Raw genomic sequence first — 27,746 nt, forward strand, 5'->3', positions numbered from 1 at the left:
AGCAGGAGTAAAAAAAGAGGATTCTCCGTTAGCACAAATGAGTCTACTTCGCTCCAGGCGTATCAGTGAAGAAGTTCTCAATGGTGTTAATTGGGCTGTTTTTCTAATCTGTCCTGATGCCGATATGGATAGTGAAATTAGAGCAGGTTCACTCTAAATCTGGTTTTAAAACACCAGTGTAGTGGTAAAGGTAAAGGTTCCCTTGCCCGAAAGCCAGTCAAATCCGACTCTAGGGTTGCAGTGCTCATCTCGGTTTCAAAGCTGAAGAGCCAGCGCTGTCTGAAGACATTTCCGTGGTCATGTGGCCGGCATGACTAAACACCACTTGAGCCACCGCAGCTCCATAGTGTAGTTGGGGGTGTGTGTGTTAAAAAGCCTGTCTCAGTTCTCTAGCAGTGTTTGCACATGCACAATTCTTTGAAGAAGAAAAGAAAAAACCTATGGTTCATGTTGTTGTGAGAAAAATAAAATAGTTGGTTCAGAAGATTTAAAACCCATTTATATAGTTAATTTGATAAAGAAATCATAGTGTTTTTTCTCTCTCCTCTATTTCTGTAACTTTCCAGCCAGCTAGCAGTACATGACTCCCAACATGATTTTGCTAGGCCTTTGTCTCAAGAGATATCTTTCCTCCATCATGTACACAGGAACCAACATTTGCATTACATTGTTCATGAATCTAAAGAATTTGGAAACATTTAGAAATAAAAGATTGGTATCCACCTGCCATTAAGTCAAGGAAGCCAGAATATTTGCAATACTAAAGGCTTGCCTACATGCAGAAACCCACACCACACCTCCAGCCAGCAAACAGTGCCTGTCTGTCTGTCCTGAGTCTAGGAAACAAAGAACATCCTGAAATTGTAACAGTCTTGTCGTTGTCATTTAGAGATTTAAATGCTATCTTGCATTGTTTTGCAAAAAGCATCAGGGTAGCCCCATTGCCTCTGGAATGTGGGAACATTTCCTAGGCCATGATGGCCCACATTGCCAGGGCAATTAGATTAATTGCTGCAGTTTATAATTTCTATAGCTCTATCAAAATGTATGGGACCAATATGGTATAAAAGAAGGCAAGACGCTTCAGTTCAGGGCTGACTCTCAGAGATCCAGAGAAGGCATTGTCTTTCGTGATCGCTCTGGGCCAGTCCAGAAGCTTCTGTGCATGGGGAAATCTTTGTTCTGTATATTTTAACAGCAGACTGTTTGCCTTTTGGGAAGTAAGTATTCTGTTTTGTATTCCTTGCTTGTCTTTAGCTAATAAACTATTTTAGTGTTTAAATAACCTTGTATTGTATTCCAGCTAACTTTCTTTTAACATTCTACCCGCCTTGGTAAGGGGCACTCACCAGACCATTACGAACCTAGAGGTGCAGGTAACACTTTATACAGGGTTAGTTTAGACTGACAAGTGCTACAGGTGTGTTCTTACGACACATGTGTTGTTGATGCCCATGGGGGCATCCACTTTACCATTAATCTCGGGGCTTCTGAGATGGGGGACAGTACAAGCAGAAGGAGGGGGGAGATGAAGGAGAGCAGGAGGAGCAAGAAAGGAGGGAAATGGGACTTCCTCTCTCCTCCCATTCTTTGCAGGTTCTCACTTGTACATTATGGATTCTGAAACATTCCCATGTCAAACCATGACTTATGAACAACTGTCCAGGTATCTCCCTCTTTCCCAGCTATCATTTTATCTCCTTTGCCCTTTTCTTGCCTTGGAGATCTCAGAATTAGTTCAGAGAGAAGAGCTTCTACTGCCCATGCTAAGCACAGAGCACCAACAGCAACCAGGAAAATACTTGTGTTACTCCTGGGACCTGCTAGTTTTTCCTGGATGTGTCATATATTTAAATCCCATGTTTGCAGAATGGTTTGGGGCATTCCAGTCTGAATTTTTAAAAGCAGTCTAGACTCGACTGAATTCCTGTCCTCACGACCAAATTACTACAAAATATAAAATAATCATAACAAATGTTTCCCCAAACCGACAACTTTCCCCACAATTCACTCTTCCATGTTCCTGCTATCCGGATCTTAGACCTTACTGATGGGAGCAAGCCTAAGCAGATCGACTTAGAAATAAGTCCCATGTCATTCAGTGGGGTTCTAACCCCTAAGACAGTGTTGCTGGGATGGCAGCCTCTCTCTCACCACTGAACTTGAAGTGGTGCTCCGTGCTCCCGTATTTGAAATACAGGGCTGAAGGGCCCTATGCTTTCCAATCCCTCTGTCAAATGAAGACCGGCTGTTTCTTAGGTTGGGACAGGATTCTATACGATGCAAATTCTTTTTGGTTCATCCCCAAAAGTCCCTTCTTCTGGAAAAGCCAGGAGTTACTAATTAAAAAAAAGAACCCTCAGTAAAACTAGCTCCTCTATTGATCTATAATACCCACAGAGCTTTTAAACTAATTGCTTGGCATCTGACCCATCTTTCTGCCTCACTGGTATTTTCAGTCTTAATTAAGAGATCACTTCAGAGAGCCTCCAAAGCAGCTTGGATGAGAGCCCAGAATGGGTTCATGGTTGACCACTAGGCACATCTTTGCTTATGAAAGCTTCGGACTCAAAATTCACCATTTGGCTCCTCATGCAGCAGCAGCAGCAGCAGCAGCAGCTTCACACTCCCCTTAGAAATGTGATTAATTTGAACAATAATAGGTGTAATCACTGAGACTTTATAGTAGCTTACCTCCATAAAACTTCCTACACTCAACCCCCAGATAAAGTTTGATCTTCATCTTTAGATGGAAAGGGAAAATCCTTTAGGAACAACCAAGGAATGAGTTTTCTCTATAACAAATAACCCTAGAGTGGCAATTCCAGCATGGGGGTGGGGAGAGTTAGGTGGTATCCAGTGTTCCCTCACAGCTGAGTTAGTGTGGGCTAGCCCACAGTTTTTTAGCCTCTGGCTCACAGATTCTTTTTCTTAGCTCAGGAAGGATGGCTCCAGAGCAAACTAATTTATGCAGCAGCCAAATCAGTCGCTCACAACTTAATGCCAGTAGCTCACAAAGTAGAATTTTTGTTCACAAGACAGAGGGAGCATTGGACTGGTATCACTACAGAATCAGACAGCTAGACAGGAAGAATTCCAGATTATGTATGTGGGGGGCAGGAAAATAACATCATTATGACAGTCCTGTGCCTCAAGCACACACAACTGCTGGAGAGAGAAGAAAACAATGAAGGATCTGAGCACATGCAAAATATTCCTCCTACTACACTCCCCAGCGTGGTATAGTGGTAGTTTTGAACCAGGATCTGGGGGAACCAGGTTGAAATTCTGATGCAAGCTCATTGGGTGATCTTGGGCCAGTCACTCTCTCAGCTTAATGTAATTCACAAGATTGTCCTCTTCCTCCTCCTTCTCCACAGCAACAATGTTGTATGCCTTTCTGGAGCTCCATTATTCCTACTACACTCCCCAGCGTGGTGTAGTGATAGTTTTGAACCAGGATCTGGGGGAGCCAGGTTGAAATTCCGATGCAAGCTCATTGGGTGATCTTGGGCCAGTCACTCTCTCAGCTTAATGTAATTCACAAGATTGTCCTCTTCCTCCTCCTTCTCCACAGCAACAATGTTGTATGCCTTTCTGGAGCTCCACTGGGGAGAAAAGCTGTGTAGAAATACCTAAGTACCTACTTAGTCACTGTATTTGTACCACACACAGTGTTGCAATGAAAATTCTTCACTCATGTTTAGAGATATCTAAGAAGGGCTGAGAACATATTGGCCGAGGTTCATAGTTTATGGTGGCACCAGAGGAAGAAGGGGGTATCTGAGTACTGGTTAGCAAGTAATGTGGATGCAAACTGGTAGTGTTATTGGTCCATACTGGCCCTTTTTGGTAGTTAAAGTTGCCATATTGTAATTTCAATATCACATTACGTGGATCCACTTCCTCTTCTTCCATTGGCACTTGTCACCTCTGTGTCTACATAACTGCTCTTCAGTCATGCGAGCTAAGTAAAATGGACCCCTATTCTTTGATGGGTTCTGGACCAAGCACAACTATGGCTGTGCTTTTGGGCTCAGTGGGCCCCTTAACCCAGGGGTGTCAAACTTAAGGTCCGTGGGCTGGAAGTGGCCCCCCCATGGCTTTAAATCAGCCCACAGCTCTTTTCTTCCTCCCTCTTGTCCTCACCCTTTGAAGCTTGAGGCTCCTGAAGCTCCCAGCTCCTTCCATCTTGTCTTTGCCTGGGCTTGCAATGTCACAAAGAAAATACAGAATCGATTTTTCCATTAAGGTCTCTGCACCCGGATAGACTACTCTGGTACTGTTTCTAGCAATAGAAACAATGCTCTTGAACTGGAATGACAGCCCCTAGAGTAGAATGACGGTCTCTAGCAATAGAATCTGTGTTCTGGGACTGGAATGACAGGGTGCAGAGTGGAATGACAGCCCCTGGGAGTAGCAGCAGCATTCTGGGAATGGAATTCCACTATGGGGGCTCTCATTCCAATCCCAGGACACTTCTACTACTCCCAGGGACTGTCATTTCACTTTGGTGGCTATCATCCCAGGCCCAGAGTAGTCTATCTGGGCCCAGAGACCTTGGGAAATCCATTCCACATTTTCTTTGCATCTTTGTGCTGCAATGTATTTCAATGGAGTGGCACTCAAGCAGCTTCACTTTCCCGTGTTTGTATAGCTGAAGATACTGCTTGGAGTTGTGTCCTTGCAAATACAGGGATGATGTTTTGAGCCAGCTTGTCTCTGCTGAATGGACCTGAGACCAGGTGCCTGAGTGAGTACTCTAACCTGGAAACCCACTAGGATTGCCAGCCCCCAGGTGAGCCCTGGAGATCTCCCACGTTTACAACTGATCTCCAGCTAACAGAGATCAGGTCCCCTGGAGAAAATGGCTGCTTTGAAAGGTGGACACTATGCCATTGTACCCTGCTGAGGCCCCTCCCCTCCCCAAACCCCACCATCTCTTAGACCACCCCCAAAGTCTCCAGGTATTTTACAAGCCAGACCTGCCAACCCTAGAACCCACAGCCAAAGGGGCACATTACACTGGAGAGCCACTGCCACTCTGAGTATACCAGGGGGGAGGGTAGAAGCTCGCAGTGCCCAGCCGTTTTATGTTCCTAGGCTCAGAGCATTTTATATTTTTAGTTTATATTTTAGTTTCTGCTGTGATTCTTGTGCTTTTTTCTTGATGTTTTATTTTAAAAATTGCATTGCCAAATCCCACTATCCCCCCACCTTTCTATTTTAGGCAGGCATCTTTTAAGGGGGGGGGAAGGTTTGGGAGGTGTCCGTTATCAAAGACTGTTATATAAACAAAATATATCAAGAGTTTTAAGCATATTTGTATTTTAAGTTAAAAAACCAATATCTTTAATTGTGTTTGTATCTTTTGTAACGCGTATATCTCTGCTACCTGGCATTACATTTTATGACATGCATGGCCTGACCCCACAAAATCCCATTTATGTCAGATCCAGCCCTTGTACCAAATGAGTTCGACACCCCTGCCTTAACCAGTCTATGCCTTATAAAGGAACCAGTCTTCCTGATCACTAAACCTAGTCATGGAATTAGAAAAGATTCCAGACCTTCCATGGATTAACCTGTGAAGAGATTAGGCCACGTCAGGTGTGAATATGATACCTACAGGCAAGGGAACACAAGAATACCAGAAAGAGTTCTGCTAGATCATACTAGTGATTCATCTAGTTTAGCATCTTGTTTCCAATAACACCCGGCCAGATGCCTCCAGGAAGCCCACAAGTAGGGTGTGCTGCCATAGCAAAACAATGTAGTTAGAATAATGTCTGTATTAGTACAGCCGTATTTGATTGACATGATTGACATGATTGAGGTTTATAAGATTATGCATGGGAAAGAGCAGGTAGAGAAAGAGGTACTTTTCTCCCTTTCTCACAATACAAGAACTTGTGGGCACTCCATGAAACTGCTGAGTGGTGGCTATTAGCCACAAGGTATAGCTAGGGGCTCTGGGGCAAGTGATGCTCTGTCTTCTTGGTGCTTGGGGGGGGGTGTCAACAGTGGGAGGGCTTCTAATGTCCTGGCCCCACTGGTGGACCTCCTGATGGCACTGGTATTTCTGGCCACTGTGTGACACAGAGTGTTGGACTGGATGGGCCTTTGGCCTGATCCAACATTGGCATCTCTTATGTTCTTATTTGTTCTGTACCTTTAAAATAGAGCATAATAGGAACTGTAGTTTTAGGCTGCTTTTATTCCAGGTGGTTTTTTTTAATTATTATTATTATTATTATTATTTACTTTTACATATAGTTTATTCCTGGTGTTTTAGATAGCCTTCCTGATTGGTTCATAATCGGTTCCTTCCAGCATAGTTGCAAGCCCAGGAAAAGTTTTATTAGTTTTGTTCCCTTTGTTAGAGGTTTTTCTAGTAAAGAATCACCTCTTTCCCACCATTAGTCAAAGCAATGGACTAAAGATCACTATGGACGAATTCGGTCATTCATCAAAGGGACTTGAGTTTATTCATGTGGCTACATGAGATACCCAATAAACTAGATTTAAGCCTATTTGACTGTGCATTTGGATCACTCTCCTCGAAGAGGCAGCTCCCCAGCTTGCCTCTGGCAGGAAGGTAGGACATGAGGCCATTATCTCTTTCTCCCAGCAACTGACATTCGGTGGCCTACTTACCCTGAAAATGGAGCTTCAGTTTAGCCATCATGGCTAACAGACCTCTCCTCCATTAATGTAAAGCCTTCGTTGAAGGTGACCATCACCATGTCTTATGGCACTACATTTTCATAATTACCCCATAATTATGTGATGCGTGAAGAAGTGCTTTCTTTTTTTGGCTGGGGGGGGGGGGTCTGTCCTGAAATGTCAAGCAATAATCAGATAATTCCAGGTTAACATGTTTAGCCATACACTGTGGGGTTTGCATTGCATGTTGTGGGGGGTAGCTTTGTGCTCAACAATGCGTATTAAAGTGTGCTTGTGGCAAAGCCCTTTGTGTGAATGTGTTCATTTTCGAACCTGTAACTTTCCCTTCTATCTGTCAAGGGCCTTTAAAACAGCTTACAGTAAAACAAGAGTGACATAACGTTATAATGGCAATTGGGTTCCACCTGTTGCATGAAGATCACATTCCTCCAAAATATAAATGCATTGGATTGGATCCAGTGCAAAATTTCCGCTTATACTAGATCTTTTTCACAAGTGGAAATGCAAGAAAAAGACTGCGGCAGCTACTTGTACTAAATCAAATGTGTTGCATCCCCTTCTTGTGTTTCCGCTTGCATAAGATCTTAACTTCTGGGCACTATAACATATAGGGAAGAAAGTGCTATGTGTTGAATCTACGTTCTCCCAGTGTAGGGGAGAGGCTGTGTCTCAGTGGGGCATGCAGAAGTCCTCCGCTTCAGTCCCTGGCATCTCCAGTTAGAAGGTTCAGGTAGCTGGAGAGGAGAGAGATCTTAAACTGACACCACAAGAGCCATTGCCAGTCAGAGTAGACAATACTGCCTCTGATGTTTACTGGGCTGAGTTACCGTTAGGCAGCTTTGTGTGTGTTCATGTGTGTTTGGTTTCCATTCATTTGTACACATTCACGTCAACTGCTTTGTGTTACATTTATTTCAAACTTAGAGGCTTTATCTTATCAGCTTTTTAAGAGTCTGTTTCTGTCTTATATATAGTTCCTATACTGCTTCTAATGGCTTGTTTTTAATGCTGTAGTTTTTTATTGTAAACCAAAACCAAGCAAAGGTTAGTGAAAAGGAGGGCCAATATTAAAACCTATCCATAAAAGATAAAAAGAGGTACATGTATTTATTAATAATAATAACAAATTTTAAAACATATATAGAGGCCCATTTACAACCAATGTATATAAAATATAACAATATCAAGGGCTTACAAAGTTGACCTTACGTGTTTCGGTCAAATAGGCCTTCCTCAGAGGTCATACATATGTGGCAAGATGGTTAATAATTATTTTCACATAAACACAATCAGAAATATATACAAAGTACGTCTTTGGACAGCGCTGGCTCTTCGGCTTTGAAACGGAGATGAGCACCGCAACCCTAGAGTCGGATTCGACTGGCTTTCGAGCAAGGGAGGGAACCTTTACCTTTATAGATTCAATGAGGACCATAAAGTAAATTGTTCAAAAGTAAAATCACCAGGCACAAGGTAAATATGCACATAAGACCTTTAAAGTGCAATCAATAGCCCAGTGATTATAAACTTGTGGTCCAAAAATTCCCTTCTTTGATTGTGTTGCCACAGCATTCATAAGTAAAAAGCAGTGTAAGCCACCTCTTGAGCAGGACTCTGAAGAGGCATCGTAGAAATATTCTAAATACAGAAGATAATAGCAGCTGCTTAGCCAATGACCTTACAGTCTATGATTCCTGACTGCAGCTTTCGCTCTACGAACCAAATCAACTTTTTAGTCTTTGCTGCTTCTTATACACTAGGGCCCCTCACAATAGCTGTCAAGTGGCAGTGTGAAATGAGACCTCGTCACCCGATTCTTGCAATGTTAAGGATAATTTGCAGGCCCTGTTCTTGCAATCAATCAGCATGGGAGGCAAATTTATACAATGTGTTGCAGTGGTAGTTATCATGTGTTATGTAAACTGCCCTTTCCCAGAATTCCCTTCCCACACTAAGAAACCCTGAATTTCAGAGCTTGGGATAGCAATTTTAAATAATGTGGTAATTGCAGCTGTATTCAATAATCATTACAATACACTGGAAGCCCACAAGAGCCAGTTTGGTGTAGTGGTTAAGAGCAGTGGACTCTAATTTGGATAACTGGGTTTGATTCCCCATGCCTCTACATGAAGCCAGCTGGGTGACTTTGGGTCAGTCACAGTTCGCTCAGAGCTGTTCTCTCAAGAGCAATTCTCTCAGAGCTCTCTCAGCCCCACCTAACTCACGAGCGTGTCTGTTGTAGGGAGAGGACCTGAAGGAGATTGTAAGATGCTGAGACTCTGAGTGAAGGGTGGGGTATAAATCCAACTCTTCTTCTTCTACAAGGAGTCACAGGAAGGGGAAACCAATTTGGGAGGTTCTGTCAAAAATAGCCCCCCTCCAGGATTCTATAAATTCTCAAGGGCTTAAACTGGCCAATTTTCCTTCCTCCCCTTTTTTGCCCTTGAGTGACTCCCAGCTGTGCTCAATTTCCCATCCCTCCTTGAGCATACTCAGTCCCCATGCTAACCCCCTTTTGTTAAGTTACAGTGCCATTTCTTTGCCATATGTGAGGAGTCCCCCGGGGTGTGCAGAAACCCCATAGCTTATTTTGCCTTTGTGATTGGCACCACCCACCCAACATTATATTTGTAGTGACAGTTCTTCAGGTACATGGCATTGTCAGTTTGTAAACTGGTGTTCTCCTTGTCTGTCTTCATACCAGCCCTGTGAGGTAGCTTGCTATTGTCATGTTTTTACAGATGGGAATTGACTGGCTAACTGAAGATATAAAATTGGGCTTGCCACTTGAAACCAGCTCTCTTGAAACCATGGGACTGTAGTAATAATTCCTGCCAACCAGCCCACAACAAAGAGCAATCATGGCAGATAGAAAGTGAAGTTATGGTTTGAAAGGTCCCAGACATTTAACTAGGGATAGAAAACAGGAACGGAGATGGGCAAGGGAAGTCACAGCAGTTTTGTAGAGCATCTCATTAGCCCTCGTAAGCTAACAATACATTTCTCAAATCTCCACTCAATTTTTCAATTGAATTAGCCTCTGGCTGTAACATGAAAACATGAATTAATTCTGATAAAGCCAGTGCAACTTAAAAGTAATAATAATAAATTAAACACCCCCAAATCAAAAGGTTTTCGTTTGGTACCTCCGCCCAAATATTATCTACCACATTTATAGGAGGTGCTTTTGTCTGTCACTAAACAGAAAGGTCTAAATTTGAAGCAGCAAGCATATGGGATATAATCAATATCAATTGGCACTTTAACATATCATGAAATAAATCCCTGATCACACATGCCGACAGATGGAAACTTTCAATCCTCGGAGCGTAAGAATCCCCTGTGCTTTCTTTAACTCAATCTTTGCTCTCCAGCAGGCAGCAGTAAATGTATATTCTATAATCTTGATCCCATCCGGAAAGTGCCCTATGGAAAGCAGGTTGGGGATAAGCTGCTACCCATGAGGCTAAGCCCTATCCAAGTAACTGCCTTGGGGCCCCCTGATCCAGTTTCCTCCTCTTTGAAAATCTGCCTTAAAGTGGGGTAAGCAGGGGCTCTGGGCTAAAGTGAGACTCACCAGAGGAGTTGTCATGTTCTGATGGGCAGCAATCATGCTGAGGTTCATGTGGAGAAGCCCAAATCACAGAAAAACCAACTGTGGCTGCCACTGCATACGTCCTTGGTGACAATCTTCAGGTCCTCTGGATCGCAGAAGTGGCATTGAGCATCCCTAGGCCATCAATGCTTCTTGCAGAATACCCCCTCACCAACAACTAATATACTGACCAAAGCAGAGGAAGGGGGATCAATCAAGATGACAGGCACAATTCAGGCTCCCTCAGCCAAAAAAAAAAGCCTGCCAATGGCTTGGCAGGGAGCATAGTCAATTAAAATAAATGGATGGAAGAAAAGGAAAAAAGAGAGAGAGAGAGAGCACATTCAGGCAGGAACCCAGAAGGTAACTTAACTGTTTAGGGTACAAGGATGGGGAAACTGAATGATTATAGAGCAGAACACCAAATTCAGCAGCCCCAAAACTTTCAAAGACCTGGAAAGGACCAAAAGGTCCTTAAATCCAGTGCCTGACTCAAATGCAGATGTGTCTAGTCTCCTGTCTATTGGGTTAAGTGCATCATTTGCCCTGGAAGCACAGCTTTTTCACAGTATCCCCGATCCTCCGTGTTTCCCAGTTAAGGGAAAAATGATGTTCAAACAAATTACAAAGATGATCGGACTCCAGTGGTAACAAGAGAAAGAAATTTCACTTTCAAAAATAGTACATCTTACATGACATATTCATGTAGGCACACTTAACTTGTGAACAGATTAACTTCAAAAAAAAGTTAATTTGCTACAGCTCCAAGCCCAGATAAGAGAGAAGGAAAGAGTTCCTATATAAGATGAAAACAGAAGGCAAACGAAGGCCAAAGATGCTCAACGTCTAACTGATGAGAGGGTGGGACCAACTGTACCCGAGTGACAGAATTCTCTTAATCCTTTCCCTCCCAGACCCTCTCGCATGCAGAGTTACAATATCCAACCTATGCAATCCAAACTGCTGCATGTCCAATGCATAAAGGTCTCTGCAGATAAAATGGGGGAGTGGGTCAAGTGAAGGGAAACAAGCCTAGCCACCTCCAATTCCTACTAAAAACCCTTCCAAGGTCCCTTTAGCTTTTAAGATTACCAACAGGAGTAGCTCACACACTTACAACTATATAAATTGGAAAGAAAGCTGAAGTGCTCCAGAATCTGAGATATATGGCATTCTATGTTCCCCCTCCTGGGTGCACACCTTAACATGGTGAGGGGGTTTGTGAGTATCAGTAAAGCCGAGAGCAATACCATAAGGAATTTAGACTCTGTCAAGGGGCTAAACTCCTAGCAGAGTCACTCAAGGAGGAATAGTCACATCTGAGACACCAGCCTAAGATGTGTCCACCCCTTCAGGGATCAATGGCCACAGCAGAAGAGAAAGAAGAGTTCCAATGGTGACAGGGGTGAAGGAATCCTTGAAGGGTAGCTACTGGGTAGTAGCAATAGTGGCACTGGTGGAGGAACTGTCATAGACAATGGCAGTGCTGCTTCAGCTAACCTGGCTAGTACTGTGCAGAAGAAGGCAATACCATTTCTGAACGTCTCTTACCTCAAAAACCCTACGATACCATCCAAAATGAAACACGATATAGTGCTGGAAGATGGAACCCACAAGTTGTATAGCACTCAATCAGCTGCTGAAAAATAGCAGAGCACAACTACGAATAGCACTGTTCTTAGTGATGCAACTAGACTAAAGCCTAAAGGATGGTCAGTTGTTGACATGAATGGATGCAAAAGGAAAGTCCAAAGCTGTTTGACGCATATAATAGGAACACAGAACACGAGAAGAATTAATAAAGGTAAGCCTGAAATCACAAAATGAGATAAAACTGCAATCCTGAGAGTGAGTGAAGTGGACTGGACTAGGACATTTTCAGTTAGAAAATTTAAAAAGTGTTTTACTCTGGAAACGACAAATGCAGAAGAAGAGGAGTTGCTCTAACAGTGAAGAGAGAGAGTGCACAAGCAAGCAGGGGCTATAATGCAAAGTCTGACCAAATAATATCAATCAGACTTCATGGAAAGTCTTTCAACAAGTTTACCTCCCAAAAACAGAAGCTGATGAGGAAGAAATTGAAAGCTTTCATGCAATCATCCAAGTTTACCTCCCAAATACAGAAGCTGACGAGGAAGAAATTGAAAGCTTTCATGCAATTGCCCTGGAAGAAATTGATCACACACCTAACCAACATGTTCAGGAACACAAAGGTAGGAAACAAAGCAGAATCAAATATTGTTGGAAGATCTGGGCTAGAAGCACAAAAGGAAGCAGGAGAGCAACGTTTGTTTGTTCTTTCTTACGGTTGCTTGATCAGTCATAAGGAAAGCAACTCACAGAATTCTATGAAGGCAACAATTTGTTCATTGCAACACACGTTTCAGGCAATCAAACAGACCATTGTATAGATGGACATCACTAGATGGCCAATACAGAAATTAAATCGATTACATAATCAGACGCAGAAGACAGAGAGATTCTATTCCAGGGGTGTCAAATGTGCAGCCCATGGGCCAGATCTGGCCCACACAGGGCTCAAAAACAGCCCCCCAAACAACTTCCTTATCCTGTTTCCTTTCCCAGGGCTGATCCTGCAGCTGCACCCTAGCTTGTTTTTCCACAGCTCTTTGCTTCCTGCCTCTTGCCCCCCCCCCCAAGCTCCGTGGCTGCTTCGTGCAGGAGAGATACAAAGACAAGCCTCTGTCTCTCTCTCTCTCTTTCTCTCATGCAGAGAGCTCCAGAGCTGCTCCTCCTCTTTTGCAGAGGGAGGTGAGGAAAGAGAAGACAAAGCTGGAGTCCCATTGCAGCTTCAAGACCAACAACGTTTTATTTGTGTGCAAGCATATTTCTTTGGAGGGAGGGAGGGAGAGGGAGGGAGGGAGAGGGTGGGTGGGTGGATTTTTCTGACAAGCACAATGTACATTGTGGAAATTATTTTGGCTTATTCTGAACCAGAGATATTATCAAGGCTTATTCTGAACCAATTATTTTGGCTTTTTCTGAAGCAGAGATATTATCAAGGAAGAACACACAAAGAGTATGCCTGCAGCCAAAAGAAATGAAAAGTCTCAACGGATGACTGATGAAATATTTAAAATTTTTAAAAATAGATGATAACCAAAAGTAAAAGGGGATAGAAATAGAATCAGAAGTCTAAATGCAGCGTTCCAGCGACTGGCACATTGAGACAAAGAGAACTATTATAATAACCAGCATAAAGAAATAGAAGACAAGAACAAAAAAGGAAGAACAAGACCAGATCTGTTCCACAAGATCCAAGAAATCAAAGAGAAATTTAAAGCACAGTTGGGCATGCTGAAAGATCAACACCGAAATACATTAACTGAACAGGACAAAATAAAGAAAAGGTAGGAACACAATACACTGAAGAACTATGCACAAGAGATGAAAAATAATATATTCCTTCCAGGAAAAATGTTTTGAAGAAGAATCTACAGTTTTAGAAAGTGAAGTGAAAGCTGCACTGAGAGCAACTAGGAGAAACAAATCTAGGAGTAGATGGGATATCAATAGAGCTATTTCAAGCCACAAAAACAGTCCATCAGAATCTTAAAAAGAATATGCCAACAAATATGAAAAACAAAATAATGGCCCACAGACTGGAAACACACAATTCCAATTCTAAAAGGAGACATCAAAGACTGCAGCAACTATTGAACTATCACATTAATTTCTCACACGAGTAAAGTGATGCTTGAAATCTTACAACAAAGAGTGTTGACATATATGGAGTGAGAAATGCCAAGTGTTCAAGCTGGATTCAGAAAAGGAAGAAACACGAAAGAAATACCACAAATTCACATTGGTTACTGGATCATACAAAAGAATTTTAGAAGAAAACCAGCTTGTGTTTCAGAGATTACAGCAAAACGTTTGACTTTGTGGATCATGAAAAGAAATGGGTGTGCCACAAGATCTGAGTGTTTGCAACCTGTACTCTGGACAAGAGGCTACTGTTAGGACAGACAATAGAGAAACATATCCAATTGGCAAACATTTCCGATTGGCAAAGGGGTCAGACAAGGACGTATTTTATTTCCGTCTCTTCAATCTATTTACAGAACATATAATAAAGAAAGATGGATTAGATTTAGATGAAGGTGGAGTGAAAAGTGATGGAAGGAGCATCAACAATTTGAGAGAGGCAGATGATACCACATTACTGGCAGGAAACAGTGAAGACTTGGAATGACTGCTGATGAAGGCTAAAGCAGAAAGTGTCAAAATAAGATTACAGCTGAATATCAAGAACACAGAACTGCTGGGAAATTATACAAGTTTAAGGCTGACAATGAAGACATTGAAAGTCTTCAGGATTTTCTTTTCCTTGGCTCCATCATCAATCAAAAGAGAGACTGCAACCAGTTGATGATTGGCTGGGAAGAAGATAGGGTTGCCAAACCCAGGTGGGAAATTCCTGGAGATGTGAGGGATGGAGCCTGGAGAGGGTGAGGTTTCAGGAGGCGTGGGACCTCGGGCAGGTACAAAGCCATAGACTCCACCCTCCTGCCTGCTTTGGTGAAAACCTCCCCCCAATCCAGAGCTAGGAACCCTGCCTCTTGTGGGAGATACTCCAAACTCTCCCAATCTGTCATCTGTCACGTAGCCCTCTCTCAGAGCTTTTATGACCAGCATTCATCTCCTCCATTTAGCATTTAATCCAAATGGGCCATCTTCAGAAGAACTCAAATCCCTGTCACCTGACTCTTCCTGGGGCATTTTATTACAGCTTCTACGTGAACACAAACAATTGCCAAAGTTTTAGCATCCACAATAATAACAGGAGCAAGAAAAGATTCTTACATGTAAGGATGTGTCACTGGTGACCAAGATCAGGATAATTCGTACCACAGTATTCCCCATTACTATGTATGGGTGTGAAAGTTGGACAATGAAGAAAGCTGACAGGAAGAAAGTCGATTCCTCTGAAATGTGGTGTTGCAGGAGAGTTTTATGGACACTGTGGGACTGCCAAAAAGAAAAATAGTAGGTTCTAGATCAAATCAAGCCTGAACGTTCCCTAGAAGCTAAAATGACTAAGCTGAGGCTATCGTACTTTGGTCACATTATGAGAAAACAAAGAGTCACTAGAAAAGTGTTAGGAAAAGTTAAAGGCAGCAGGAAAAGAGGATGATCCAGCATGAGATGGACTGACTCAGTCAAGGAAGCCACGGGGGCCCTCAGTCTGCAAGACCTGGGCAAGGCTGTTAACAACAGGATGTTTTCAAGGTCATTATTTGATAAGTTGGAAGTGACTTGATGGCACTTAACACACACACACACACAGAGTGCTTTCTCTATCCCTGTGCAAAATACACTCAGCCCAGGATTAGGTTCCCATTGCACAAGTAGCTGCATGGACACAGGCAGAAAAGAACATCCTTATTCACGAATTTTTAAAAAACTACATGAAGGCAAGAGGTTGGCACATACCTGATCCCTTGAGGGAGTCTGAGACCATCCCCTTTCACAGAGGGGGCCTGCCAGATTCTGATTAAAAACACCTCTGAGAGTTATTACAGAGCAACCAGAGTCCTAGACAGCTACTTCTCCTCCAAAGTAGGAGTCTCATCTGAGAGTCTCAGGAAAGTATATCCTTTCTCCATCTGTAGGGGGTCTTTCCAACCTACTTAATCTGAAAAGAAAACTAGGTTTTCTCCCAGGAGTGCCATCAAACAAATAGAAGGATCATCTTAAATTTGCATACAAGTTACAGGTATGAACTGAAATTTTAAAAATAATGTGTGTAAACTTTTTACAGGAGGGAATTTGTCTTACATTCAAGGTCATCTTCATTTTGAGTAAATAAAGTACCCACTATGCCTCTGACCAGCAACATTACCAAAGTGTTCAACCACTTGAAGAACTCATTGAGCATTCAGAAGTACAAGAATTTAAACATCAGAATGGAAAAAAGGTATTTTTTATTAATAAATACAGGGACAAGAGTATCAACTTGGTACAAGCAAATTAGAAAAAAAACACTTGCCTCCTACTTCTGCTCTGTGTTGTTTAATGAACCATCCATAAGATGGGGAAAGGTAATGGGCTAGGAATGGGCACACTCACATCTTCATATTAAATATGACCAATTGCATTTCCTCCTTTCTCTGTCTCCCCCCCCCCCATGTCTCAATACAAATAGGAAAACTGGAAAAGCTTTGTTTTTCACAAGGATGATATTGGAGGTGGGATTTTGTTTCAAGCCTTTTGGCCATGAGGCCTGGGACTTTATATCACCTACTGAGTTGAAACCTGCAGTTTCAGTTAACTGTGCTTCTCAAATGTTTTATTATTTATTCAGGGCAAATAGGACAAGAAAAGAATTCCTATCATGACTTAACTGTTTCTTAACACTCACCACTCATATGAGCACTTATCCATTTGAAAGGAAGTATATTGTGATTGGAGGAACAACTGGGCGTGAGCCAGTTTATGGACAACTTCTGTTTCCTGCTCTATTGGAAACTGGAGCAATCTTATATTATAATAACAAAAATTATAATAACAAAAAAAGTTGCTCCATCACAGGAAGAAACTCTCAACATTTCGACACCATCTAGATTAATTAAACAAAGCATATAAATAGTTGTAAATTGGTGGGGGCCAATCTGTTTCGGAAAACATGGCAAGTCAAACCCAAAATATAAAGGAAGAATCCTTCTGGAATGCTTGCTACAATACATATACAGCCTCAAGTGCTCTGGGGATTGTTTTGACAGGCAGCAATGGGAAGCTACTACAGGATTATTATTTTTTGGCACAGTCAGGCTGGGTGCCCGTCCACAAATTCCCATTGCCTGTGCCACAGACTGGTGACCCAGGATTTAAATTCAGACTCTATTTGCACTGTGAGCAACTGTACGTCACAAATAATGGCAGGCTCTTGAATACTGCTTACAGAAGTACCTAGTGAAGTTTGTGTCTATTTATATTAATGATGCTTTAGTTGCCTTCTACCCTCTCCCAAATGAACTGCTTACTACTCCAGTGTCCCAATAAACACCGTCCCGTATTCTATACTGGGCCCTAAGACATTAATCCTGAAAACTGCTACATACAATTCAAAGCTAAGGAAATCTATTTTACATGTACACACAAATGGTTGCCTAGTCTCAAAGACCTGCATGGCAGGGAAAATTCATGACAGAGCTAGGACATGAACCCAGGAATTTCACGAGGACGGGTGTGATAACCTGTCCTCTGGTCAATTATTCAATGTGGGGGACAGGGTGCCAATTCTTCCGTTTTAACAGGAGTAAAAAAATGGGATTATGTACATAAACAGCATTCCGCTTACACCAGTACAATGTAATAACACAAAAACAGAATATTAAGCAAGGAAAAGGCAGGACTTCAAAGTCTGAAAACTGACTTAATGCTTTATGACTTGATTTCATTTAAAAGATCCCATGACCACAACTCACAGAGGAAAAAAGGAAAGAGTTGTAAAGTCACAGGGCTTCTAGGGAGGGTAAAGGCCAGCTCCGGGTGGTTTCAAAGAGGAGCTCTCAGCTGGAAGCTTAACAGGTGACATCCCTGCAACCTCAGTCAGCTTTTTGCTATTTCCTGCAGACCAGCCACAGAAGAGACAGGAAGTGCCAATGGCTAGAGCAGATGAGGCGAGATGGGTGACTGTACATGATATCCCGTTTAGGACTTGCTTGTGGGCATAGAACAGGAATCGTTACTGAAAGCTGATCTAGTTGGTGTTGCCCGATATGCAAAGAAAACTGTGGTGATAAATTGATGTGTGTGGGAAAATAGGGTGACTGAGCCATTCACAGGCAAGGTTCACAATGCCCTTTTTAATATAAAACATATGCTAAAATAGCCAGAGAGTGAGTGCACTGCAGGGCTAGATGATGAGCAGTTCCTCTCTTGTGCTATACATAGAGCATCCAAACCTAGAGACCAGCGCTTCCAGTGTAACTGCACCCCTATATAGTCAGCAAACGGAACCACCTCATGTGCTCTCTTAGTTTGGGACCTATGAGTTTGGCCAGAAAATTGGGGAGAGCCATACCCCAGTGGAAGTCTCTTGGCCCTTGAGGAATGTGCAGACTGATGTTTAACAACTGTCTTTTCCCTTCTCATAAATGTGTATATCCTGGAATAGCCGCAGGCCAGGGATCGGGTGTTAGACCATCCTCTCCAAAGCATAGGCAAAAAGTCGTATGCAGAGAGGTCTTCTCGGATCAGAGAGACAGCACGGTAGAGAACACAGCAGCACCTATTAGGGAAGCAAGAACACAACACCTTGAGCCATGAGGAGAGCACAGCCTGAAATCCTAGTTCTAGGAGAGGAGCTACGCTACTTGCAGGAAGAAGTCATGCCCCAGCATCACAGAGCAGAATCTGAAGAGAGACAAACCACTGCTTGGATCACGTGTAGTGTAAGTTGCACTTTCCTGCCTCCCCTCTCCTGCTACCATCATCTATGCTCCATGAAACTGTTCCCTCTGTGGGTCAGCGGATCCCTGGAAATGTGATGTGGGTCAAAATGGGAGGCTGCAGGGAGAATCAGCAAACACGGCCTTCCTGCTCTTCCACAAACCAAAATAGCAGCTGAGCATCCAAACTCTGCAGGCTCTTCATGGATAATGGTCAAGGGGTTCAAAACCACATAATGTATCTCGAATCAACAGATACGGAAAACGTTTCAGAGATGCTGGTGTCCCTGAAGCAGCAAAAAAAAAACCCAGACCAGAAAAGATGCTGGGCACAAACATTCCCACCAGATTCCTCCCTGGATCAAATAATGAAGAGGAGCACTGACTACAGCAGTACCCAAAGCAGTAAGTTCTGGAGCTGTGCTCTTCAGTGCTGAAGCTGTAACATACATGGGCCAAACACATATTGCCCACCCATTTTGTATAGTTATGTGAAGGTGTGCAAAACTTGCAGATGCAAAGATAGATATGTAGTTGTGGCTATGGGCATTTGTACACAGAACCCAAAGGGGCAGAAGGGAGCACGCCAGAGGAAGCAACTGGATGCCTTCACACACCTGTGGGCAGAGACACTGGCCCAATACAGGGGAACATTGACCCAGGCTCACAGTAAGAAAAGTCGCTCCTTACTCTTAGGACTGCTCTGGCCTTCTGGTTCAGGCACCTTCCAGTCTATCTTCCTCCCTTTCTCATAGAGGCCCTTGAGCACTTTGCGGAACTCCTCGGGCTCTAAGCCACCACTGCTGAGCCCCATGTACTTCCTGTAGAGCTGGAGTGCTGTGCGGGCATCTTCAATGCTGTCATGAGTCTCCCCCTGGATCTTCAAGTCTGCAGAGAAAGGGATGAAAAGTTGTATGAGACAAATGTGGTTCTGCCCTTTTCTTAGTGACTTCTCACTACAGGAAAGCGGGGGGGGACAACTCTGCTTCAATGCAAAATGTTATTGGTTAGGGCAAAGAGTTTGCCCTTGTAACAGTAAATGCCACAAAACAAACCTTTTGTTATTTTGTTTCAGTTTTTTTCCAGCACAGGAACTAGTATATAGTGGGGAGGGGAGGGATAATCAAGTACAAGGATTTCAATGTAGAACAAGTAGGGATAAGTTCTGGGAACACCTGTTTGCTTAAAATCCATACAAATCCTCAGGACCTTATGAATTGCATCCTAGGACGTTGAACGAGTTGACAGATGTCATCTCAGAATCTCTTTCTTTAGTTTTTGAAAAATCTTGGAGGATGGGGGAAGTACAGGGGGACTGGGGAAAATGTTATACCTATTTTTAAGAAAGGGGGAAAAAAGATGATCCAGGACATTATCAGCTGGTTAGTTGGACACAGACTCCAGTAAAGATTTTAGAACAGATTATTAAAGGGGCTATTTGTGAACATTTGGATAAATAACGGTGTGATTGTTAAATCACAGTGAGTCTTTCTTAGAAATAAGTCATGTTGAGAGAATTACTAGTTTGGCAGATCAGGGGAATCCTGTGGATGTGGTCTATTCAGATTTTAGTAGAGCTTTTGACATGGTGCCCCATGTTCTTGTTGAGAAGTTGGTGAGATATGGACTAGAGCAGGGGTGGCCAAACTTGCTTAACATAAGAGCCCCATACAATAAATGTTAGATGTTTGAGAGCCGCATGGCATGAACAAACATTACAGATACATTTTTATTGGAAAAATATGCAAATTTGCATTTTATTGACATTAAATAAGACTGCCAAAAATAAAAACAAAAGGGGTAAAATAGATATTGACAATGACATTTTATTTGTCCAATGATATTTGTAGGCTTGGGGGGTAACTTTCAGAACACATTTAAAGCTAAAGTTGCTTTCTTTCTCTGCTCCCCCCTGCCTCAAGCCTACCAAGGGAGGGGAACACTGGCTGGGGAAGGGAAGACCGATGGGGGAGGCATGCCTTCCCTTTGCTTCCCCAGCTGCCCTGCCGGGAGCCACACGATATGTGTGAAAGAGCCACATGTGGCTCCCGAGCCACAGTTTGGCCACCCCCATACTAGACACCATTACTGTTACATGGATTAAGGCCTGGCTGGTAGATCGTACCCAAAGGGTAATAGGTTGTGATTCCCCGTCAGCCTGGAGGGAGGTGACAAGTGCGGTGCTTCAGGATTCTGTTTTGGGCCCAGCACTGTTTAATGTCTTTCTGAATGACTTCGATGAGGAAGTTCAGAATGTGTTAATCAAGTCTGCAGATGATACTAAATTGGGTGGGGGAGAAATAGGATACAGCCGGACTTGGATAGGATGGAGGAATGGGCCCAGGCAAATAAAAGGGGAAAATGTAAAGAGTTGCACTTGGGTAATAAAAATTACTTATCTAAATATCAGATGGGTGAAGCCTGGTTGGGTAGTATCACCTGTGAACAGGACTGGGGGTTCTAGTGGTAAAAAAGGCTGAAGAGATTTTAGGCCGCACTAGCAGATGTGTAGGGTTGGGGTCATGTGAGGTATTGGTGCTGCTATACATTGCTTTGGTTAGACTTCAACTGGAGTATTGTGTACAGTTTTGGGCACCACAGTTCAGGAGGGATGTCAATAAGATGGAAGGAGTCCAGTGTAGGGCAACAAAGCTGGTGAGGCGTTTGGAGACCATGTCGTATGAGGAGAGGCTAAAGGAACTGGGAATTTCTCCACTGGAGAAGAGACACTTGTGAGGTGATACGATTGCCACCTTCTGATACCTAAAGGGAAGCCATGCAGAGGATGGGGTGGATATCTTTTCAGTAGTTTTGGATGACAGAAATCTAACAAAAGCATATAAACTACTGCAAAGTAGATTTTTTGATGGCGAGGTGCGTTTTGACACTGGAACAGTCTCCTTCATGAGGTGGTAGATTCCTCATCACTGGAGGTTTTAAAGTACCAACTGGATACCTACTTGTCAGGGATATTATAGCTGGTGGTCCCTTCCTACTCTGATATTACATAAATAAATAAAGAAACCCTATCGTAATGATTTCAAGTTATATGTGTGTGTTTCTTTAAATGGTTGGTAAGTGTCAGAAGAACAAGAGAGTGAAAGTGGGAGATGAGTGAGTGAGGTGATTGGTTAGTGACTAAGTGTGTGGGCAGAGCTAGGAAGTATGTGTGTGTGGAAAGAGAGAAGGCAGAGTGTTCGGTCAGAAGTCAGCAGCTGTCAGTTGTGGTCAGTCTACACAGAGTCTGAGAAGCAATCTAATTAGAAATATAGAAGTGCTGTGAAAGGCATTAAGATTCTAAAGGAGGAAGAAATATACTTAAGGGGGCATGTTAGGCAAAATCTATATTCAGAGTATTTTAAGAGTGTGAGGGGAAAAGCTGACAGAGACCTGCGTAAAAAGGGAAAGATTTTACTGAGCAATTTAACAAAACATCTTGTAACTAATACACTTCTTTTACCAATAAAGTTTTACCTTGTTTATTGTTAACACAGAGTCATAAGCTGTTTACAATATAAGAGTCTCATCCTCAGAACCACATAGTCCAGTGAAGGAGCCTTAGAGCTTGGGCACAATACTGTGATAAAGGTTAATTAAAGACTGGAATTAAATTCCTGGTGGCAGCAATAGATATTTTGAGTGAGAGAAAGAAACAACAAGAATTTAAAACTACATCACACCTAACCACACAAAATAAGAGAGAGGTACCGTGATGCCTATCTTCAAACCTTGATATTAACCAAGCTATGAATTTCCCCCCGGCTCGCAGCCCTGCTGATGTCCCCATCTGGCCCTCTACATCCAAATTTTCTAATAAGAAACTAGACATATGGAGTAGGATAGAAATATTTTAAACAAACCAACGAAGGATCAATGAAATACTGAGCCCTACGACAATTATACAAAGGGAACTGTGTTGAATGGAACCCTGGGGTGGGGAGAGGGATGTGTTGTTCTCTAACAAAGGGAGGTCAAGCTGACTGAGAGAGATACTGTATTTGATTCTGATGGCAGGAAGTCTCTACTGACCCAAGAAGTACCATGCAAGGAAGCGCAGTGAGATCATCCTCTTCCTGGGCATGTGGAACAAGTACACAGTATCGATGACTTGGTCCTTGGGCACCTGCAGGGATAGGCATATCTTGTTATGAGTGCAGATAGCACAAACACATGTATAGCTTGCTTCTACACAGGCATAATTTCCCATTTCTGCCTTCTTTAAATTGGTAGTTTGTATACTGCTATAGTCTCTTAACACTATAGTGATGTATTTACTACCAACATATTTTTTTAAAAAGGTGAAAAGCTTGACAATGGAGGAGAAAATGGCAGGCAAATGGTGCTGGATGTAGGTGGGGGAGGGTGCAGAAATCAGCACCTTTCCCTCCACACTTTCCACAAACCCATTTTAGGGAGAGTATTGTTTGACAGTGTACAGGATTAAACCCACTCAGCCCAGTACAGGGGTGAGAGGGAACCCTATATTTCAGCACCTGAAACAAAATCCACGAGACAGTCTGTACTCTCTCTAGAATTCACAACAGTTTGCCACCAGAATCTCTTCCAAGGGGTCCCCACCCAGCCTAAGAGCAGAGATTCAATCTCTCAGCTGGCATCTGGGACTTAACACATCAGCAACTCTAACTCAAGAGGTGCACACAAGTACTCTCACAGTGGTAGCTCTGTGGTCAGCGCTTAAGACACGCTATTTAGCCCTGGAGCTCAATTACCGCATTAGACAATTACAAATATGAATGATCTTTATTCAGTGCAAAGCATAACAAGAGACTCATAGAGGATACAAAAATAATAACAACCTATGGCTATTTGCCCTTACTGCACATTAATAATAACCATAGTTACCGAGTTAAGTATTGCATCAAGTAGTCCAAGATTGTCCAGTGCGTAACAGTACAGGTTGGCACCAAGGGATTTTGAAGAGAAATCCCATCTTGTGCAGGTATATAGTCCAGGACAGATCCACAGTAACAGAAGGTTGGCAACCGGCAATCAGTTCACAAAGAAGCTCTTTGTTTCAAAAGTAAGGATCCCAGGAGCAAAAGAGCTCTTCTCTAAAGAACCACGGAGTTATACCCCCATGCCAGTCACCATCAGCTGTGGCCATCAGCCAAACACGAGTGGCAGGGGTGTGTGCCCAATTTCTGGTTGCCATAGCTACCAACATCAGGTGTGTGGGGATTGGCTAAGAAGTTAGAGGCCCTGCCTGCAGTCAGGTGATCCAACTTCCAGCTTTCTCCATTGCGTACGTGACATGGCCCATGTAGGCCATACAAGAGGAGCCTTCAAGTTTGGCCCTCAGCAGAGAGGTGTTAAGGAATGTAGGTATCTGGCATGATTATATGGCACGGCTATTTAGTGGTTCAGCCATCTGGTCAAGTGACAGAAATCACACTAGGCCATCTGGCCTGCAGCAGGAAAAAGACACACAGAATGTCATCATAGGAAGAAGGCATGAGAATTTAGAAACAATATTTCTATACAGACAGATATTACAAAAGCTTTTTTGGGGAAACAGCCAAGCTGGGGGAACACTGGAAGCAGGATGACTAGATAAGAATGTTGCATGTAAGGCCTAAAAAGAAACACTGGGAGGCAAAGAGCTCCATGTGGAAGCAACCGCAGTCCTGAGGATTTTAGAGACCCTCTACTAAGCAGACAGAACAGTAGCTGAATTGCTGGCAATCAAAAAACAGATAGATCAAGATGGGTAGCCATGTTAGTCTGTAGCAGTAGAAAAGAGCAAGAGTCCAGTAGCACCTTAAAGACTAACAAAATTTGTGGCAGGGTATGAGCTTTCGTGAGTCACTGCTCACTTCTTCAGATACCCTGCCACAAATTTTGTTAGTCTTTAAGGTGCTACTGGACTCTTGCTCTTTCTACTGCTACAGAGTCCTTGATGTACAGAAATCCTAGATTAGAAGAATAGCAACTACTGAATATGGTCTCAAACGTGTGCCAGGAAAAGTATTAGGGCACATTTTCAGTGCCTTTCTAAGCAGAGTTACATCTTCTAAGTCCACTGGAGACAACGGGCTTAAAGGCGTATAACTCCGCATAGAGCTGCAACAGTGTGATTAACACATGGAATTCACTGCCACAGGAAGTGGTGGCGGCTACAAGCATGGACGGCTTCAAAAGGGAATTAGATAAGCATATGGAGCAGAGGTCCATCAGTGGCTATTAGCCACAACGTATAGATAGGGGCTCTGGGCCAAGTGATGCTCTGTCTTCTTGGTGCTTGGGGGGGGTCAACAGTGGGAGGGCTTCTAATGTCCTGGCCTCACTGGTGGACCTCCTGACGGCCCCTGGTATTTCTGGCCCCTGTGTGACACACAGTGTTGGACTGGATGGGGCTTTGGCCTGATCCAACATTGGCGTCTCTTATGTTCTTATCATTATTATTATTTATTCGATTTATAAATCAGTTCCCTACGATGTAAGGCTCCAGGCGATGTACAACCATTAAAAACAAGTTTAAAACGAAAACCAAAAGAGGATGACTATATTAGTTGCTGTAGATTTTTCCAGGCTGTATGGCCGTGGTCTTGGCATTGTAGTACCTGACGTTTCGCTAGCAGCTGTGACTGGCATCCTCAGAGGTGTAACACAGAAAGATGGAGTACTCTCTGTGTCAATGTGGGAAGAAAAATGGTAGGCAGGTCATTTATATCTACTCAGGAAGGTGGGATAGGGCTGAGTCATTAATGAAAGCCTTCAACAACATACTGATGACTACATTATTTCAGGTGGCATCAGACCATTTAACCAGTTGCTTTAACCAGCTGCTTTTGGCATGAGCTTTCAGAGTCAACAGCTTCCTCCACTAGTTTAGAAGTGTTCTGTCTTCACGGGAGCCATTTTCCATATTGACTCCTGCACTGCAGAACCCCTGCACACCTGTAGCAGCCTATGGCAGAGGGAAGATTTGGGGACGTATGAGGTCCAACTCAGTTCAGGCACTGGCCTGTCCAGCTGGGCCTCACCAGGGTCTTGTGTGAGTTGAGAAGATGACCCAGTTGCCATGACATGTTGCAGAGGAAGGGAAGGGAACCAACAGTGGGCAAGCGGTCTTTTCAGGAAAACTTGTCTGCCCTTCCTCTGGTGGCGGCTAAGCGAGCCATCCTGGGGCCAGGTACCTGCAAGAGCCCCCTAGACGATAACCGAACCTGATGATCATGATGGTATACGTCTCTGCACCTAAAAGGGCAAAGCTTTCAATGGACAACACCCCTCCCCCAAAATATAACTTGAAAATCACATTCAAGGAGCTATGCAAGTCTTTGGGGAAGCAAGTCCAATTTAGCCGCCCTGAGCCTCCGGGGTAGGGCGGGGTATAAATTTAAATATAAATAAATAAATAAATAAATCAACAGGGTTTACTCCCAGGAAAGCATTCTTAGGTTTGCAGTCCTAAATGCTAGAATTAGATGAGCTGCTTGTAGATACATTCTGTTCCAATCCTGTTGCGTTTTATTTATTTTAGATTATATGATTAGGGAGGTGGAGAAAGAGACCTGTGCATCTTATCCTTGCTCAAAAGAAACAAAGTCAAAGAAAACTTTCACGAGCTGCACAAATAAACAGTAAACTTCAGTAAGCTGGAGGAGAAATCACACTAAAGAAAAAGTAATGGAAATAAAAACAAGATACAAATGTAAACCAAGCATAAAACACATCCTTATTACTGGAGCAACACTGCTGTTCATACACAGTTCCCTCTGTTTCCTAGAACTGGCTTATGCAAGCTGCCCTGCCACTGAATTCCTCTCATGACCTTCACAATTCATACACTTAGGGGCTACAGCCTAGAGTCCCCCTTCTTCAACTATTTTCACTTGCTATTGTTCTACCCCTGCAGGCCCTCACCTTCTTTATAAGCACAGAAACGTACCACCCCTAACATTTTACTCAATTAAAGTTTTCAGCTGGTAGGTATATACCAGACTGGAAGGGAAAAAAATGGCAGTCACCATGATGTTGATGACCCGGAAGTCTTTTTGCAGTCCGTGACCCACAAACTTGACTCCAGCATCAATGAGGAAGCGTAACTTCAAGTAGGTGGATTTGAGAGTTGTGAGGTGCTTGGAAGAAATCTTGGCATCCAGATCACCTGGTTTTATGCCTGAGTACTGAGTGAGGTAATCTACCACCTGCAAAGATGAAGAGAGGATGGTCAACGAGTGATGAAGACAGACAGATACTGGACTTAACGTGGCAGCTCTTCATGTTCCATGGGAGAGGGCCAACTGCTATCCTGAGATATCCTACCTAGTCCAGCAGGCAAGACTTTTAGAGAAGTCTGGCCAAGTTCAGAAAATAAAAAAATGTATAAGGAAACAACTGAACACATTTTTTTAAAAAACCCACATTATGAACTGCAACAAACAATGTTCAGCTTATCAAGGCGGGAGCTCTCTTGGACAGAGGAAACAAAAGGAGGACACCCCACCCCCCAGGAACAAACTAAGCTAACTACTGGGACAGTCTGTCCATCCTTCCAAAGCCAGTGAAGACCAGCTTCACATAAAGCTCCAGAAATGGAGATTCGGGAACCAACTTGTCTACAGTCAAATATTATCTCTTCACAAGGTGGAACCGATATAACCTTAGGTAGGTCCTGATAACAATGGCTGCAGACCTGTTCTTGTGTGGAGATGTAGTCATCGATGAAGGGAACGCCCTCGTTGGGACCCTGCCCCCTCACACATGTGATCCTGGCCACCGACATCTGGCTGGGCTTGATAGTGGATTTGGTCCCATCACTGCGAAGCTCAGCTTCCTCCTGTTGTGGATTTTAAAAGTGCAAATAGGATTGTTTCATGTGGCACTCACAAAGGAACAGATCTGTCACTTGGGGAGGAGTGCTGCTGGATCCTGGCTTAGGCTGGAGACTCAGGTCTCCTCCATGGCACACAGCACCTTTTGTCACCTCCTCTCTGTGCCCCCACCTTCAGAGGGGAGGTGGGGCACACCAGAAACAGGGCTTTTCAGTTATGGCACCTTGCCTATGGGATAACCTTCCCCTT

The 27,746-nt window shown here is 43.3% G+C and overlaps 1 protein-coding gene across 1 annotated transcript in view; it reads right to left on the reverse strand.

Moving 5' to 3' along the window:
* Positions 1-18,021: 18,021 nt before the first annotated feature.
* PAN2 (PAN2 poly(A) specific ribonuclease subunit) overlaps positions 18,022-27,746 on the reverse strand; it is a 40,549-nt gene continuing 30,824 nt past the window's right edge. The window contains exons 21-25 of the mRNA XM_015429733.1: positions 27,359-27,502; positions 26,691-26,870; positions 22,729-22,822; positions 19,390-19,587; positions 18,022-18,539 (exon numbers count right to left, since the gene is read on the reverse strand). Of these exons, the coding sequence (XP_015285219.1) occupies positions 18,505-18,539; positions 19,390-19,587; positions 22,729-22,822; positions 26,691-26,870; positions 27,359-27,502 (651 nt within the window). The 3' untranslated portion in view covers positions 18,022-18,504. The remainder of the gene's footprint in view (positions 18,540-19,389; positions 19,588-22,728; positions 22,823-26,690; positions 26,871-27,358; positions 27,503-27,746) is intronic.

This window comes from Gekko japonicus, unplaced genomic scaffold (genome assembly GCF_001447785.1).
Source record: "Gekko japonicus isolate JY-2015 unplaced genomic scaffold, Gekko_japonicus_V1.1 scaffold947, whole genome shotgun sequence".
In the NCBI taxonomy this organism is placed as follows: domain Eukaryota; kingdom Metazoa; phylum Chordata; class Lepidosauria; order Squamata; family Gekkonidae; genus Gekko; species Gekko japonicus.